The sequence below is a fragment of the Pterocles gutturalis genome, unplaced genomic scaffold (assembly GCF_000699245.1).
Source record: "Pterocles gutturalis isolate BGI_N339 unplaced genomic scaffold, ASM69924v1 scaffold9354, whole genome shotgun sequence".
Classification (NCBI taxonomy): Eukaryota; Metazoa; Chordata; class Aves; order Pterocliformes; family Pteroclidae; genus Pterocles; species Pterocles gutturalis.
In genome coordinates, this window is record NW_010135715.1 from 1 (window position 1) to 18259 (window position 18259).

The 18259-nt window shown below is 37.6% G+C and overlaps 1 protein-coding gene across 1 annotated transcript in view; it reads left to right on the plus strand.

Annotated features, from left to right (window-relative positions):
* The first annotated feature begins 167 nt into the window (after positions 1-167).
* Positions 168-18259, plus strand: part of TBCD (tubulin folding cofactor D) — a 115030-nt gene continuing 96938 nt past the window's right edge. The window contains exons 1-7 of the mRNA XM_010082008.1: positions 168-189; positions 4116-4166; positions 4369-4466; positions 5221-5322; positions 6761-6907; positions 7736-7791; positions 12233-12365. Of these exons, the coding sequence (XP_010080310.1) occupies positions 168-189; positions 4116-4166; positions 4369-4466; positions 5221-5322; positions 6761-6907; positions 7736-7791; positions 12233-12365 (609 nt within the window). The remainder of the gene's footprint in view (positions 190-4115; positions 4167-4368; positions 4467-5220; positions 5323-6760; positions 6908-7735; positions 7792-12232; positions 12366-18259) is intronic.

Genomic DNA, 18259 nt, shown 5'->3' on the forward strand with positions numbered 1-18259 from the left:
CGTTGGACGAGATGGATGGAACAAAGTCGGAGCCAGAGGAAGGGAAGGATCAGGAGCCGGGTGTCGTCACCGCGAGAAATATCCTGGAGAGTTTCACAGAGAGCCAGGAAGTGCGGGGGCTCATCGGTAACCTGAAGGGAGTCTTTGCGGATCTGGTGGCTCGAGAAATGACAATGGAGAAATTCATAGGTAAGCACATCTTTCAGAGGGAGCGTGTTCATACAGCGCTGAAAGGAATTTATTACCAAAAAAGAACTAAAACGCTAGTTTTGGGTTAGTAATAATGCTAGAACTTTATCAACAGGTAGTTTAGTTTTATTTTTTTCACTAATTTTGTATTTCCAGACACATATTCCATTGTTACACAGTGTTTAACTACTGTAAATAAAACCTCAGGTCTTAGATTTAACAAATCTGAGTTCTGGTCCCTGTTTAGCCTCTAGTTTCCTGTTCAAATGCAGGCAATGATTTACTGAAAGTTTGTATGTCTGTCAAATAAAGCCATTTTTGTACCTGGTTACTTGTTAAAACTGCATACATTTTGAGCTTTTAAGTGGGAATTTCGTATTTTTACTTTTATATTTCATAGGGGAGCTGAATCCATACAGATCATGAATTGTTTCTGAGTGGAGGGAGTTTGTATATGACTTAGCTTTTGTGGCCTATAATGAAAGCCATTCTGCTTATAAGCAGACTATCTATAGACCTCAGCTGAATCTAGAAGGGGTATAAATACCTGCATTTAGCAGTGTCCTAGGTAATTAGCCTGTTATAATGCACACCTGTGTATTGGATCAATATTCTGACCAGGCGGTTTCCAAAAGTTAATAAAAGTTTCACGTATGTACAAATCACATTAAGTGGACTAGCAGTTTGCAAGTACTTTTGCAAAAATGGTGAAATTGCGAAAGCTTACAGGTAAAATATTGATCCAGTGTCAGTGTTTTTGACAGAAAGAAGCTAGGTAGGCAAACAATAAACCAGAAAACCTAAAATTTGGGAATCTAACTCTGCAGAAGTTACACAGTAGTATTATGCTCGATTGATATAACTGAATTCCATCTGGAGAGGTTGATGATGAATGTGTAACTTCAGAAATAGTTAGCAAGAACACTTGTATTGATTGTTCACTGTCACAGGTGAAATGATAGAATTTGATGGGATAGAAAATCCATTACTGCAAAAAATCTGTGTCTGAAAGGCTGTCATCTCCTCCAACCGATCATCTTGCTAGCCTCTGTGTCTTTCATATCATATGTAGTGTCTCTGGGTATTTAAATTGTATTTATGAACTTTAAGCATGCATATCATTGCCCAGTAAATGCAGTGTTCATATACTTAAATCTGATAGGTACTGGACACGTTCACTATTTGCTCATAATATTTAGTGTCATAAGATGTCATTTGATCCTTCTTGGGCAAAATGTCCCAAGTCTGGTAACACACTAAATGTGTGGGATATAATGTTGAAGCTTCAGGAATACCTTTAATCTGTATGCAGATGACACAGTAATCATTGCTTACAGAGGATTTTAACACAGGTCTCCGAAGCATTCACAAAAACCTGTGATGCTCATTTTTTGTGAACTGTTAGAATCAGGAGTTTGGAAGAGTGTTTAATCTGCAACTGTAATTTTGTAGGAAAATATAGGAAGATCTTTTTTTGAAATAATAACATTAGAAGAACTTTTTTCAGTTCATTCTCTTCAGCATGAGATTTAGGGTTTTATTTTAGATTGCCAGACTGTGATCTGGGAAAGCATTTTGGCCAGATAAGGAATTTACTGTTGAAATCCACTTCTGCTTGAGAACCATTGCTTTGAGTGTTGATGGAATTTCTTGTATTCACTATTTCTGTTATTTGTATGCAGCTTAAGGTATCATTGGTTACAATAGGCCGTTAGCGATGATTAGGAGCTCAGGCTTTCCTCTTGATAGGAGACAGCACTATGGTATCCCAATGGAATTGCACAAGTTACTGCAAGGATACTGTTGGACTGGCTTGTATCTTGAAAGCGGTTGTGCAGTGTCATCCACTGGTCAACTATAGCACTGTTGAAGTTAAGTTATGTCATAAATCTAAGTGTTGATGTGACAAGAAGAGAAAAGGGATAGAGAGCAAAACTGTTTGAGAGAGAAAGAAATGCAGGAAAAGGAGAGGTTAAGAAGGTATTTTAGTTTTCTAATTAAAAAGCTATTTTCTGACAATATCTAAAATGACCCAGGCAATCTCCAGCACAACACTGGATCACTTGATGATCCCTTCTGAAATCCAACTTCATTTCTGTAGCTGCTTTTCATTGATTCTAGGTTTAAATTGAAATGCTTTTGTTTCTAAAAACTGTGGCAAGTTGTTCCTATTTTTTCTGAATATTCAATTTCAATTTGTCTTTCCTCAAGTCAGTTCCCAAAGGAAGATAACGTATTACTGTCAGCAAGATAAAATAAGGAAAGTGAAGAGTTTTGAGGAGCACAGATAGTAATAGCTACATTTTGTATTTACCCAGGTTATAGTTTGTCAAGGATTATTTGTACTTTGCTGAATAATTTCCCATGTTCCATTTAAAAATAAAAAACTATCTCTCAGAATTGTCAAGAGCACCTTCACTTGTGAAGTGGTACTATGTTGTTTTTTTTTCTGCTATGGTCAGGTGGCTCAAAACAAAGATATAAGAATTTTGCAGTGCCTATACCCTGTTTTGGTACAGATCCTCAGTGGTGGAATGCTATCTTTAAATGTGTTCCAGGCCCGGGAAGGAAGATAGCCTCATGTGTCCAGGGAGAGTTTCCTCATGGCTGTGTTAGCCTCGGGGTTAGAAAAGTGTCACGCTACTACACTTCTTGGTGCTGAGATATCTTTGTGTGTGTGTGTGTGTGTTTTTGAAGACAATCAGTAATTTGGCATGCTAACAAATAGAATAGTGTGTAAGTGGGATTCCATATGCTGATGAAGATGTGAAGAGCAAGGCAGAAAGGTGTAAAGCAGCATTCTGGTTGCTGTGTGGGTAGCAGTGCGGTGTAAAGCTGGTACACCTGGAGCAGCTACAGTCTGTACTGGTTTAATATTGTCCTCTGTTTGCAGAGTTCCATCAGAAATGGTGTGCTGGCTAAGTTGTGCTTAGGAAAGGAGAGCCACAAAGAGCTCTGCAGTGAAGGACAGCAACAGACCGAGTGGTTGCTTGTTTCATCTAGCTGAGGGATCTGTCCACAGTAATTCGAGAGATTCCTGGGAGACAGTTTATCATTCTATGTAGGTAAATGATTGAACTACAGAAGTGGACAGACTATTTTTGTAGTTATTTCTTTGTAGTTTTCTTACTTTTTGACCATGCTTACAATGTTTTCCCAAAAGTGGGATCGCTTACTTGGTGTGTGAAATGCCAATATACACAGAGTCGAGGTATTTTATTTATTTGCTATTTTGTGCAAGATAGGGTACTAGGTAGTAGCTCTGCAAAGCTAGCACACCCTTGTTCTGTATACATCAGATAAGATACTTTTCACAGAACAAAGAAATTACTTTTCATTGGTTAAAAGTTGCTAAGTGATGTTATTAATTAGCACTTTGTCTTCTACTGCTCAAATTGTCCTCGCTTGCTATGTAAGTTAGCACGTATTCTTTGTGAGGGTGTCTGGGGGGCAAGTCTTTTTGGCCCTGAATTGGGTTGGTGGTCGTGATCTCCTGCTGCCATCTTTACCTTTCCCCAGTTACTGTGAAGAACTGCTGGCTTTGTGCTTCTTTTGGTCATCATCCACCTTTTGGTGCCTTCTGGTCAGGATGTACCCTTTATCAGTCTTTTACTTCCCCTTCAAGGCTGAAGTGGTTAGTAAGGCACTCATTGTTTCTGCAAAGTCCTGTTGTTAACTCTTATTGCACGAGCTGCTAAACCTTGTCTGATGAGTGCCAAATCCTCCCGCAATACATTCAGCGAGTCCCAATGCCATCACAGCAGCAAACTCTGACTAGTGCTGTACACCAACAGGTGGTGGCAGCACTTTGCTCAAGGATATTGAAATCTGAAGATAAAGCTGGAATCAGAGGTGTATCTCACAATTAATGCCTGTAAGGGCCTTTAATTTGGATAGCTTATCCCAAATATCTTTTCCTTTTTCAGGTATAATGGACAAGTACCAGGAGCAACCTCACTTGTTGGATCACCACTTAGGTAGGAATGTCATCTTTAAATAGTTTTTTGTGTATATACTTCAAAATCTGTTAAACTAGAAGGTCCATATTTGCATTACAAGATTGCTGCGGTTGATATTACTTATTTTATATGATCACTCTCTACTTCTTTATTATTAAAGCTATGAGAAACTGTAAGCTAACTGCATGTAGTCTCACTTTTTTTTTTCTCCTTTCATTAGAGTGGATGCTGAATTCATTGTTGGATATAGTACGGGACAAGGGATCTCCTCCCCCACTAATTCACCTGGCTTTTAAATTTCTTTACATCATTACAAAGGTAAAAACGCGCAAATTTAACATTCTGTGACTGAAGTGGGTAAGTTCCCAATATTTTTTTAGTTGTTTGAATAACTTTTAAAAATTTCACATTTTCAAAAATAGTAAAATAAATAAATAGTTGTCCAAATAATGCAATTAAATGTTATAAACTGTACTGTGAAAGGTTAGTTCTGTTTTTCGTCATTTTCGTGATAGCTGATGCTATTTAGTGACCCAGAATACTAAAAAGAAAAGTCTGAATGCAAAAAAAAAATTGCAGACATTGAGATAGTGAGTGATAAAACAGGAGTCATAAGGTCACAAAGAAGAGTAAAGTATGATGAAGAATTAGATGGATTGTGGAATTTCCATCTGAGCATAAGAAAACAGTTTTTGACTCTGAAGGTTGAACCCTGGAATAGATTGCTCAGGGATGGAGACCCCACAACCTCTCTGGACGTACTGACGACCCTACTGACTACCTGTGGTCCTGGGCAGCCTGCTGCAGGTGACCGTGCTGTAGCAGGAGAGTTGGACTAGACCATCTCCAGAGGACCCTTGTTTTAAAGTTAAAGAATTATCATTCCATTAATTCTTCATAAGTTTGTAGAAATGCAAAAATCTTAAGGTACTTTTAAGACCTTAATTCATATCCTTACTGTACTTACTGCATGAGGATCATATACAAGAAGCTCCTCAAAGGCTCTTTTCTTTTTTTCTTAGTACTTGATGATGCCAGATGGCTTTCTAAATTTTGAAACTTTCTGTTATAGGTGAGAGGGTACAAACGTTTCCTCCCACTGTTTCCTCATGAAGTAGGTGATCTACAGCCTGTTTTGGATATGCTTGTAGACCAGAATCCAAAAGACTCTGAGGTGAGAACTTGCTGTACTTTTTGTTTGACTATTGTATCTCCTACAGAAAAAGCTAGTGAACAATGTAAGAAAAAAAAATCTGGAAAAAAGTGTATAAAGCAGTGATACACTCTGTCTGCTGTTAACTGATCATCTGGATTTAGTATGAAGGTCATCTTGTCAGAAGAGAAATGTCTTATTGAAGGGGAGATCTTGTGTTTTTCTTTCATGGAGTATGTGCTAAGGATTTAGAAGTGATGCTGCTTTGGGTGCAAGTAATATCTTTAACCAGTCGTATAAGGGAACAAATGAATTGAAACAACAGTATGAGAAAGGCAGTGAAAGATACTGAACTTCTAAATGGAGTAACTGAAAAATCCTCCTCCTGCTATGCATATAATTAATGGTCCTATTTAGCTTGAAGTCATAAAAGTAAAATCACAGGAAAATGAGTATTTCAGGTTTTATGTATTTATTCGTAATTTTAATATGAACAGGCTGTTGTTAATTTTCTTTGTTTAATTTCATGAAATGTTTTATTCTTCCCCAACCTCCCAATACCTGTCTTCAGATCTGTGAGGATGTTTTGGATTTTTTTCCTTTTCTTTTGAAAGGAGGGAGGTGAAGATTGGAGAAAATTGCACAAGTATGCTATGAGGCATGAATTGCTTTGATTTTTGCCTTTTGGTAATATATTCCTGGGCGTGGAAAAATAAGACAGAATTTCAGACTTTTTGTATACGTTTGGTGTTTGAAAAGCACAGTGTGGCAGCACTTTATTATGTGTCCTGATTCAAAGTTTTATGTGGCTGGGAATGTTCTAGATAAGTATTCAAATAAAAAAAAAAAAATTTAAACCAAGAATTTTTAAACGTGGATTGAGATCATAGAATGTCTTAAGTTGGAAGAGACCTATAAGAATCATTGAGTCCAACTCCAGGATACCGTAGTTCGTATTCTTATTTTATTGAATAGGGAAGAATAAGACTTCCAGAAGGTTTATTAAGATAGATGAATTTTAAGAGAGGTCATAATCTGTTGTAAGTAACAGAAATCATGGATATGAAGACAATAATTGTATTGCTACTCTAAACTAAAATAATTTTTTAATAAACATTATCACTTCTGACCATGTTGCTGTTGTTGTAATGTAGTTGTACAGCTTTAAAGCTTGCAAAAGGTTTCTTGGCTGTCTGTCTCTCAAAACACATCTCAAGTTGTTTCGGTAAACCCATGAAAACAATACGAAAGGAATTAGGAAGAAGAACATATTTCTCTCGTATTTGTGACTTGTAGTTCTGTCTCCTGTGGTGTTTCAGAGCATTCAGGTTTGGAGTTTTCTCTTTGTCACCTTACTTTGAAAGTTCCTTGGAGCTAGTGGATAGTTGTGCTGCAGATGCTTTTTTGGAATATGTTCCAGAAAATGGAGTGCATATATTGTTTTACCGTTCTTTTCCAGACTTGGGAAACACGTTATATGCTTTTATTATGGCTCTCCATGATATGCTTGATTCCTTTTGATCTGGCCCGTTTTGATGGAAATGTTATTTCTGAGGAAGGGCATGCTCGTCTGCCAACAATGGATCGCATCCTTACGGTAGCAAAAGTAAGTGTAATACGTCTTCTAATACTTTCAAACCTCTGATATTTTTCTTAGGCTTAATCTTTCAATATATAATAAATAATGTCTTTTCAGAATATTATATAAGCCCATATTTTCAGTATCTAATCTGTAAGGAATTTCTCCATAGTTTTGGAATCTTCAGTATGTTCTTTGCTGCTTTAGTGTCAGATGAGACTGTTACTTGTTTTCCCTGAAATAGTAAACTATCTGATATGAATGCATGCTTTTGATTATGTGAACAGCTTCTAGTGTTTGAAAATACTAGCTATCTTTTTCTGAAAGGCAAGTTTGATGATTCATGTAAGAAATTAGCATTTCATCAGGATGAGTAACATTGGAAGCTATGACTGCATGAAGGATTTTCAACAAAGATGATAAAATTGCACTAGGCATAAACCGAAGTGGCTAACTTGACATCCTCTTAAGATAAAGATAAACAACAACCCCCTAGCCACAAAATACCTGAACTTGTGCTACAAAGCTTGTGCTTTTGACACTTGCAGCATGTGAGTTATCACTTGTAGGCATGCAGTAGCGCAAATATGACTGCAAGTTAAGGTTTCTGTAAAGGTAGACTTGCTTTGAAAGACACTAGAAGGGAGACTGTTGTTTGAGATACTGTTTGATAAATGGGAGATTTAATTTGTTACAGTCTTAAGCTCAGTTTGTAATCATGGTTACATAATATGTGTAACCATAATAAAGTTCGTAATAATAAATATTAAGTGGTATATTCATGTACAAAGTTGTTAGTTGCTGTTAAATCTACGTGTATAAATTCTTTTACAGTTAGTTTTCTTTTACCTTTAGTGTTACTTGGTTGTCAGTGATAAGGCTCGGGATGCAGCTGCTGTACTGGTTTCAAAGTAAGTCTCTTTTATGCTTCTTAGCAGAAAGCAAAAATGCTAGATTCCATTTCTCCTGCCATTTTTCAGTCTGACATGCTACTAAGGACAGCATTGGGAGAACTGGACGTTGACAGCTGTATTTATGTGGGATGTTAAAATTGCTTGAATCAAATCCAGTAGTGTTTATTATTGGAAATGCTGTGTTTTCTTCTGCTTACTAGAGGAAGAGGTATTTGTCACAAGTGATAAAGATCTTCACTGATAACAGGATACTGTTCAAATGGCATTCTAGCCACTGTTTTGTGCTACAGGGTTTCAGAAAGATACAGTTGGGATGCAAAAATCAGCAGCAACACAAAGTAACTGTATGACTGTGTGACTTTCTTCATTCTCTCATCTGGAAAACAATACTGTTTTCTTAGGTTCATTGTTGTCAAATAATTCATCAAATGAAATGTGTAGGATAATTGAACTTTCTAAATCCTGTTGGTTTTGGTGTTCAGACACCGGAAAATTTGTGACAGAGGTGCAGTTCTGACTTTTTTTTGCATTAATTCAGTAATACTGATGCTAGGGTTGTTTATAAATTTGAAATAACGAACTTTTGTATCTCTTCTTTCCTCTCCTAGTGCATTAGTAGAGATTGGTTTCATTTGTGATGCATATGAAGATAAATTACAAAGACCATAAACTGTGCTAGTACACGTGAATCTTTTTTTCCAGTAGATATCACAGTACACATTACAATATATTCTAGCATAAGAGGACTTTTAGTCAGCTCAGTTTGTCATTTGGGGTTTCTTTTCTCTTTGTTTTTAAAGCAAGAAAAACCCCAGAATCTCTACCTGAGCATATACTCTATCTACACTAGGGGGCTCTGCCAACATAGTTTTGCAGTGCAACTGTAGGAACAGAGGCTCTATAGGGTGAATAAGATGAAGTTACGATAGTGAATGTAGGTAGCTAGTCTGAACAATAAAATCTGTGTTATTTTTCTCTGGATTAAGAGGCACGCAATTTGTGGGATTAACTGTATCAAAATAGTTGTTAAATAGAACATTTAGTAGAGCAGATCCTAACTCTCTTTTTGGGAAATAACTGTGTACTTATTTTAGATTTATTCTGAACTTCAGTCAAGGACTTGATGCTTTAGAAATTTGTATTTAATGAGTATAGTGCTAGAGTTTTGAATCTGATGCCAGAACATGCAGATGTCATGCAGAAAATTAAGGAAGCAGTTGAGACTGGAATCATAGTTCTCTGGTGACTAGTCCTGTACTTTTCTGATTTACTCTGAAATATATCTTTAATAAATAATCTTGCCTGTTACATGCTTATTTCCATGTGACAGAAAGTAGGTTTGTCGTCTTATCCTAATTAGTTTTTGCAGTCATTTTGGAAGTGATAATTGGAAGTTGCTTTTCTAGGATTTTTATGTATCTGCATTGGGAATCTGCCTTATTGGGAATTGAGAGAAGAAGAGGATTTGAGGTGAAAATGTGACACAGAGTGAATTATTCTGCAGCATTCATATGTGCCTGAATGTGCCTTTTATCTTCTTCACTACCTAAAAATGCAGAAAAATACCCAAATCAACCAACTGTGATATAGACTCTTGAAGGTACATCCAGTATTTGGAAGCCTTCTCAAGTAAGGATGACAGTAATTTAAAAATATTGTTTCATCACATTATACTAATTGAATTTGCACTTCATTTACACTCCAGGGTATCTGTAAAACTAAATTACTAATGGAAGCATATATATAGTAATGTGATGGATTACAGCATTGCATTCAGCAGAACTTTGTGTTCATGCAGTGTTCAACCCTGGATTTCAGGGGGATTTCATAAGTGCCTTGCATCCTGATGCAGGGTACTATGCAGGCATGTTATTAGCACTTGTTTCATGTTCTCTTCACCTCCATTTTAATGGCTGAATTAATTTTCATTAAAAGTATATGTTCATAACAAATAAGGTGATAAAATACATTAAGCTGGTTCTAGTAGTAGCTGCATAAAGGTGTGTAAGACTGTAACGGGAGCAAAATTACTGTTTAGTGTATTTATAATTATTTATTATGATTATTTAGTTTATTATGAAAACATCATTTTCAAAGTAGACGAATGATTAAAACACTTCACCAGGAATTAGAAGACCTGGGTCCAAGGCCTTTTGGCACTTGAATTCACTGCTTTCGCATCCCAAAACCATTCTTTAATGAGCAGGCATAGTTATTCTGAGATGTGATCACTGTTTCATCTTCTTGAAGTTAGACTGTTAGGTAGGCAGGAATACAAAAGTCATACGATGGACAGAGAGATAAGATACAGGAGTCTGACTCTGTTACACACCGAGTAGGGAACTGCTTGGGGAAGAAGGGGAAGTCTGGGTTCTGGTTCCTGCTCTAAGGAATTTATGAATTTCAAGTGAAGTTTAGAAACATCATCATCTAAGGCTTCGTGTTTTCCAAAGTAATTTGCTTTTCATAGGGCAAAGGAGCTGGAGTTTGTTTCATGAATTCTCTTTCTGTCCTCTCAGTGACCTCGTTGCAGTAGGATCATTGAATCGTAGAATCATTTAGGTTGGAAAAGACCTTTAAGATCGACTCCAACTGTTAACCTACCACTGCCAAGTCCACCACTAAACCATGTCCCTAAGCACCACATCTACACGTCTTTTAAATACCTCCAGGGATGGTGACTCCGCCACTTCCCTGGGCAGCCTGTTCCAATGCCTGACAACACTTTTGGTGAAGAAATTTTTCCCAGTATCCAATCTAAACCTCCCCTGGCACAACTTGTAGGCCGTTTCCTCTTGTCCTATCGCTTGTTACTTTAGAGAAGAGCCCAGCACCCACCTCACTACACCCTCCTTTCAGGTAGTTGTAGAGAGTGATAAGGTCTCTTCTCAGCCTCCTCTTCTCCAGACTAAACAACCCCAGCTCCCTTAGCCGCTCCTCGTCAGACCTGTGCTCCAGACCCTTCTCCAGCTTCATTGCTAAACACAGGATTCAAGGTGCGGCCTCACCAGTGCTGAGTACGGGGGGACCCTAGTCCTGCTGGCCACACTATTGCTGATGCAGGCCAGGATGCCGTTGGCCTTCTTGGCCACCTGGGCACACTGCTGGCTCATATTCAGCCGGCTGTCGACCAGCACCCCAGATCCTTTCTGCCAGGCAGCTTTCCAGCCACTCTCCCCTGAGCCTGTAGCGTTTCATAGGGTTGTTGCGACCCAAGTGCAGGACCTGGCACTTTGTAGGAGATGAGGCTTGTCCTTATTTTGCTTCTAGCCTGGAGCTTAGGGCACTCCTTTGAGAAACTAAGATTTAAATTCCTTTGGGCTGCAAAAGGGTCTAGGAAACCAGTTCATCTACTTTACAGGTTACTTCTGTTACCTGCGCTACTGTGCAAAAGAAGACTTTGTCCTTGCTGCTCTGTTATAAAACAAACTACCCCCTCAACTAACCCCTCCCCCAAATCGTCATTGTTCTGTTGCTGAACACAGTAGATGGTGACTTTGAAGACAATTCAAGTGGTCTTATGTCTGCTCGCTGTTTCCTGTGTTCTCTGTATTTAATGTTCCCCGTTAGTTGGCTCTTGGTGCAGTTCCCCAGTTAATTTGTAGGTGTATAAAGTAACCAGATACAGGCTCTGCATACATCCTTCTTTAAGTGCTGTGTATTGTACTTTGTGGGCTTTCCCATGTACCTTGTTTCCTTTGATTGCATTGAGAACAAAGTTTTTTAATTTAGTCTGAATCTCTGCTGGAACAAGACCCTAATTTTCAGGTGCTAAGAATACTACATTAGATAACTGAAGCAGATGCCCTAACTGTAGCTTGGCTGGCACTTAGGATAACTGAGTATAGGTTTAGGGGAGTAGTTTAACTATGATGAACCTCTGTCACCCTCTGTAAGATAAGTAAAAATACATCTCTTGACACGTTTAGTGTGTTAAATAACAGCTGTTTGACCTTTTCAAATACCTGAAAAAACAAATATAGTACTGATGAGTACTCTTTATGGACTTGGCTGATAGTGCAGTATGGACCAATTGTTGATTTGCACCAGTTTTCAGACTTGCAGAATGTTCTTGATGAGAATGGTGGAGAATCCTTGTATATGTTTCAGCTTTTCACTTATTCTAATGGAAATAATCTTTATGTGGGACCTTTGGAAATTTTGTTGCTTTACAGTTAAGACGAGTAATCTCTAGAATCCAATACAAGTTTATAGGTTGTTTTGAAGTGAAAATTAAGTTCTGGGTCAGACCCTTGCTGAGAAACACGAGGGCTAAACATCTGATGATTTGGAGTGTTCCCACCCTCAGTGATTTAGGAAAATACCCATTGGAGAATTGTTTTTAGGAACTGCAACCAGTTTGGATAGCAGGAAAAATTATTTTTCATTGAGAGTCATAAAGTTAGTAACTGCAGTGTTTTGCTTTTTTCTGTGACAGATTTATTGTCCGCCTTGATGTCAGGCAAAAAAGGATGGCAGACTTCCTCGACTGGACACTTTCAATGTTATCTAAATCCTCCTTCAAGACCATGGAGGGGACTGTTGTTATTAATGGCATGCTCCAGGCCCTGGTAAATACTGTTTTTCCTTTAAAAGTTAGATGATTGTATTTATGATCATAAAATACTGCTATGGTAGACCTTTAATAGCAGATGCACAGAGAAGTTCCTGTTTATTAAAAAAGGATAACTTCCCATGTATGTATATTTTCTTTAAGTATTCTTGTCATCACCAAATGAAAGTGAATTTGCCAGTATAGACGCTGATAAATAATCACCAATGCTTTTAAATACCTGATTGTATATCGGTAGTAATTTCATAATTCAGAATAAATTGAAAAATCGGAACTGTACAAAATGAAGAGGTTGGGCTTCTCATATAGTAGTGGTCTCCTGGACTTTTCAGAACTGGTAACCAAAGTGCAACTGATTCTTGAAAGTTGTATCCATTCTTCTTCAACTAAAATATTTTATTGATAGTTTTAATAAGACATACTAAACTTGTTAGTGTCCTTCAATAGTCTGAAAAAATGCACTATTTCCTGTGGTTTTGCTTGCTAATCTGCATTAATGCTCCTTACCTTGTGAAGAAGCACTGGTTTATGACTCAAAAAGCTGAATTCTTAGTGTGTGTTTTATGTACTATGCCTGGGAAAAAATCTGCAATGCCTCAACCACTACTATATGATAGCACTCCTCTTGAACATTCGAAGAATATTTTTTATAAAAGCTTTCTTGTAGTTTTACACCCTTAACAGTGTTGGTGTGCATTCTGAAATACTTGAATAACAGTTCTAGTGTCTGTTCCCATTTTGACGTCCAAATATATTTGGGTGAAATGAGGGAGTTTGTGGTGGTGGAGTTGTTCCTTCTTGTTTTTGTTGTTGACCAAAGTTGAGGTAGTGCAAGCAAAGTCAGGTGACATGGTCTTGCACAGTCTTTGCACAGGTTTAAGGATTTGCTGGTGTTTGTAAGAGTTTCTGTAATTTGCATAAATTTGCAGCTCTTTTTAAGTAATTGCTATGAGGACTTGCATGCAGTATGTTACTAAACTTCAAAGCAGAGTTCTGGAACAAGTGTGTGGTGTGTGGGTTTGTTTTTTTCTCTTTCCTCTAGCAGCTCTTCCAAATCAGAAGATACTAGAAATGATCTATATTTAGAATAACTTAGGACTTGCTGCTTAAGCAGCAGGAAGCATTATTTGTATGCATTGCAGTATGTTTCAAAAGATAGAATGATGTTTCATCATTTCATTGTCAGATCTGGAAAGGGAGACTGACTGTTTGCCGTTCTAGGTGCATGATGAGACCTGCAGGATGTATAATACATTAGCGTTTTGTCATAATTCCTTTGAGTTTGGCTTTGGCTCTATCCACCTGTTCATTAGTGCATACTAAGCGAAACAGGTGAATACTTAACAAGTAGAATCGAAACTAGAATGTGATACAATATACCTGGAAGCAGAAGCCTGCCTTCTTGCATTTATACAATTTCTTCCTCCTCTGTGTGATAGGAGAAAGTATTTATCAGGACAATTTTAGTTGTGTCCTATAGCTCATAACTCTTGTTTCAGTTAGTAGGTATGAGCAGACTGAATTTTTAAAGCCTGTTCTTGCATTCAGTCTTCAATTTTTAACTTCAGTTACTAAAATGTAGGCATGCATTCCACCATTAGGGAATACAGGTTTTCAGAATTATAAGTATGCAGGTATGAGTGTATACAGACGTGCTTAAGAGGAGTAGGAAATATTTGTTTCAAGAATTCAATATTAATAATTTTGTAACACAGTTGTAACAATAGCATATTGTTAAACAAAAAATATCAGCTGGAGCTAAAAGCAGTGTTTAGGTAAACCTTTTATCTTAAACATCCCAGACTGTCACAGTCTGTACAGAAACTTAATAAGTAATTGCTGAGTGTGTAAAGCAAAACACATCCTTGTGAGGGACAACTAAAACTTGTGTCAACAAGCTTCAAAATTCTTGAATTTCTCTAGCAATTTGTTACTTTAAGAGTCAAAGTGTAATTGCCTGGGCATTTCTCGTTGAACAAGCAGGAGAAAGAAGACCATTTCTCAGTTTCCGGTCAGTACAGCAAGGCAGGTTTCTGGAACGTATCCCACCAGGGTGGGGATAAAGTCGTCTTCTCTCTCCATCGGGTCAGTTTAGGGCTGCCCCTAACAGGGTGGATTTCAGTCAGATTATGAGGTTATGCTGCTTGTGGCCTGCATTTAGGAAATAGCTTGTAGTGAGACTGGCATGGCAAAACTGTTTTAAAAAGACCTGAAACTCTTGCATTTCAATGAACTGAAACTGCAAGTTAGGTACGCAATGAGTAGTTCAACGTTGCTGCACTTTGATCTGCCTCTTCGTGGCCCTGAGTCTTGGTGATTAGGTATGCTACTGTTTAATCTAACTCAGCATTATGTGTAGAACAAGTACTACTGTTTCATGGTTCTTGTTGAAACATGCAGCCTGCATTACACATTTTAATTCCACTGATGCTTTTTTCTTTTTTTTCTTTACACCTGTCGTCAGTAATATATCATTTCACAACAGGTGTGCACTAAGCAGGAATCTTTGCTTACAGTATTTCAGATTTGGTTTTTAAAACTACCCTCTTTTGTTGAAACTAACACCAAAATATTGAATTAAATTTGCTTTTGTGCTTGGATACTTTGTATATTTGGAGGATTACAAATGTTGGGTTGGATTGTGTTGGATTAATAAGAAATTGCTACATTTTTTATAACATTTGTTTACTTGAAGGAAACTTCTAACCTGTTTCATGAATCTGCATTTTAAATTCTCTTGGTCTGGAGGTTTGCTTTTAAACCTGCCATTATATCAAACAGCTTTTTAGTTATTGCTGCAGGGTGTAGCACTCCCAGTTCTTGCGTGACAGAGATGTCATCATGTTGAGGTAGCCTTGGGCATTGAAACTTATTAAACCTTATTTGTTTTATAAGTGATTCAGTATACAAGTGTGAGTAATAATTAAAAAAAATAAAACGCCCTACACAGTGATCTGATGAAACTCGAGAGTCTTAAGAACAGGGCATTTCCCTGAGCTGTCTCTAATGCAAAAGTTATTTAGCAATAGCTACATGCTTATGTAAATTTTGCTTCAGGGAAGAAAGAACTCTCTAACTCTATTCTTTCAGACCCAGAGGCACAAAAATAGAATATTTCCAAATAGAATATTTCCCAAGTCTCTATGTTTTTGTCATTCTCAAAGATTTAGCGATGCTAGGATTGTCTATTGGCGTTATTTTTTTAAAAAGGTGTTGTTGTGTAGTGGTTTGGTGATAAAGGTGTACAAAAAGCAGTGTTGATATAAAGAAAAGAAAAAAATTCTTATGTCTGCGGATACCAAGGGCACTGACCCCCTTTCTGGTAGTACAGTATCTCCTCTCTTCCTGAATGCACAGAGTATTCTAACGTGGCCTTGTGAGGTACTTCTCAGGTTTTCCTTCTCACCAGAAGCATCGTGGTTAGTTCAAGGTTCTGAAGTTCTGTAGTAGTCTCTCAAGCTGCTATTTTTTTTTTTCTTCCAAGTATTTAAAATCTCTGGTTTTGAGTAGTCTTGTATGATAGAAAGGAATTACTCTGTTAGCTCTCCATGTGTTAGTCTAAGCTTTTCAGGCTTTCAGCTGATAAATAAGATCTTATGAAAACTGAACTCCTTTTGCCACCTGTTTAACTGGGCTCTGTATTGAAGTTTGTCAGCCTCAGTGCCATGCTGATGATCAATACCCTGACAAATACATGTGGCCTACAGAAGGAGTACTGTTTGTGTTGAAGACATAGTTGAAGAACAAGGGCTTTAACAAACGTGTTTTACCATTAGCTGCACATATAATGGCTTAAGTATTCTCTGCTTCCAAGTGAACTTATTATTCTGACAGCATGTCCTCCCTCACCTTGTTTACCTCCCCACATCTGGCCTAGAGGCAGGGATGGCTGATAGCTTTACGTGGACAGGGATGTTGTGTGACTACTAGGGGGTGCTGCGGAGTAATGAAAGATATCATTGCTTCTCTTCCCATACAGGCTGAAATTATCCTCCCATCCTTGACTTGCTTGGTTACAACCAGAGGCTAGATTCAGACTTGCGTCTCCTGCTCTGCAGGAAGATATACTTGCTACAAAACAGTCAGGCTACCCTTAATGGTGATTTGTATAGCTTGGGGAACATGTCCTGGAGATGATCCTGTTTGATATATCTCATGAAGGTCGGGCTTAAAGTGGGTTATGCAGACAATTGGAAGGTGTGGTGTGTTTCTTCTGTGATTACTAAGAAACTAGGTTTTGTTTTCCTTGCACCATGCTATTTCTAAAGCAAAACCAGACTTGACAGTCGTCATTGCTTGCACACCACTGATTTTCTCTAATTTGTAGGTGGCTTAATTATTTATAAGAGAGGGAGTCACATACCTTTCAACAGTCCAACAGGTAGGGCAAGTTGGTGTATGCTGTCTGTCCTCATTAAAGGGAAGACACCATGGCGTAACTGTGATTGCCTGGATACTCCAATAGACAGGCTCCTTACTTTCAGTGTTGTTAGCTGCTGACACTAAAATGGCTATGCAGGTGGCAAACCAAGCTTATTAATTATTTTGTTTGTATCAGATTTTTTTAAATGGTGTGCCTTGGCTGTTTTTTCTTCCTTCAAGGCAGGAAGTTTAACCTGAATAATGTAATGCCGATTTATCCTTTTTTCTATATTTTTTTAATGTTTTCTGTTCATGCATCATGTACTCTTCTTTTTAGTATAAGCCCTGCAAGCTCTAGATATGTAGGACTTTTTCTGAGACGGTAACTTTGCCTTATATATGCATGATTGTTTGTAGCACATGCCAGAAGAAAATATATAAACTCCCCCTCATCACCCCCTGCAAAGGCCAGCATCGGTTAAAGTGCTCTTTTATTTTCCCTGTAAAATATATCAAGATCAAAAGTTTGGGAAATTTGGGCTTGTGAGTTCTTTTGCATGCTTTTTCTCCTGAAGAAGTAATGAAAACTTATTTTCTTGACATTTTGAAGTATCACTTGCTGAAACACCAATAATCTTGGTAGATGGTTATATCTGACCTGCAGTGTAGATTAGTGGGTGCAAACAAACTTTTTTTCCTTTCAGACATTTGGCATTTTCAGCTGTGTTTATTCCGAGATCAGTAGGTAACATATTCTGTTGAACAAAACCATGTAAATATTAAGTCCCTTTTTTTCCAAGTTGAGTTATTAATTTAAACAGAGTAGCTATGATGTTCTTTGGTTAATTTTTTACTTCCCTTAAAAACTTGCATCGATAAAATAAAATCCCTTAATCCATATCTCAGTTAATTTACAGCAGTTGCTATGATTTTAACATCTGAAAGTATATTATAAATTCTTGCAGTATTTTGTTTGGGAATAGATGTTCTGTCTTGAAAATTAGATATGAAAAGTTTGTTATTCAAGTATGTAGTGAAACTGTTATAGGGAAACAATGTATGTTTCACATTTTTGTTCAGAAAATAATAGAAATGTGTGAAGAAGAAACTGACTCATAGGCAAGGGTGGCTGTTTTATTACTTCTTTTAAGAGAAGCATTAAAGAATTCTTGTACAATATTTGAAGATTTTTCTCATTCCCTGCTTGTTTGTTGGTTAATTTCTTCCCACGTCTTGCTTAGAGGTGATACCTTCCAGTTATGCTTTTTCTGAGGAGTCACATCTCAGTTCAAAGTTGGCCTTGAGGATGTGAAAGCTCACAGAGAAACTTGTAGAAAGGTGCTAGCATGTAGGAACTACGTAAGACTGAAAATGCGTAGATGTTTTGAGGGTTCTATTCCATCTTTGCAGGAGCTCCCAGACAGTACACTGAGAAGCATGAGGGTAGGCAGCCTATGTGTGCCTTAAAATCAGTGTTTAGTTTGAACTGGGCTTCTCTACAGAATGGGGAAGTAACTGGAGATCAGGTGC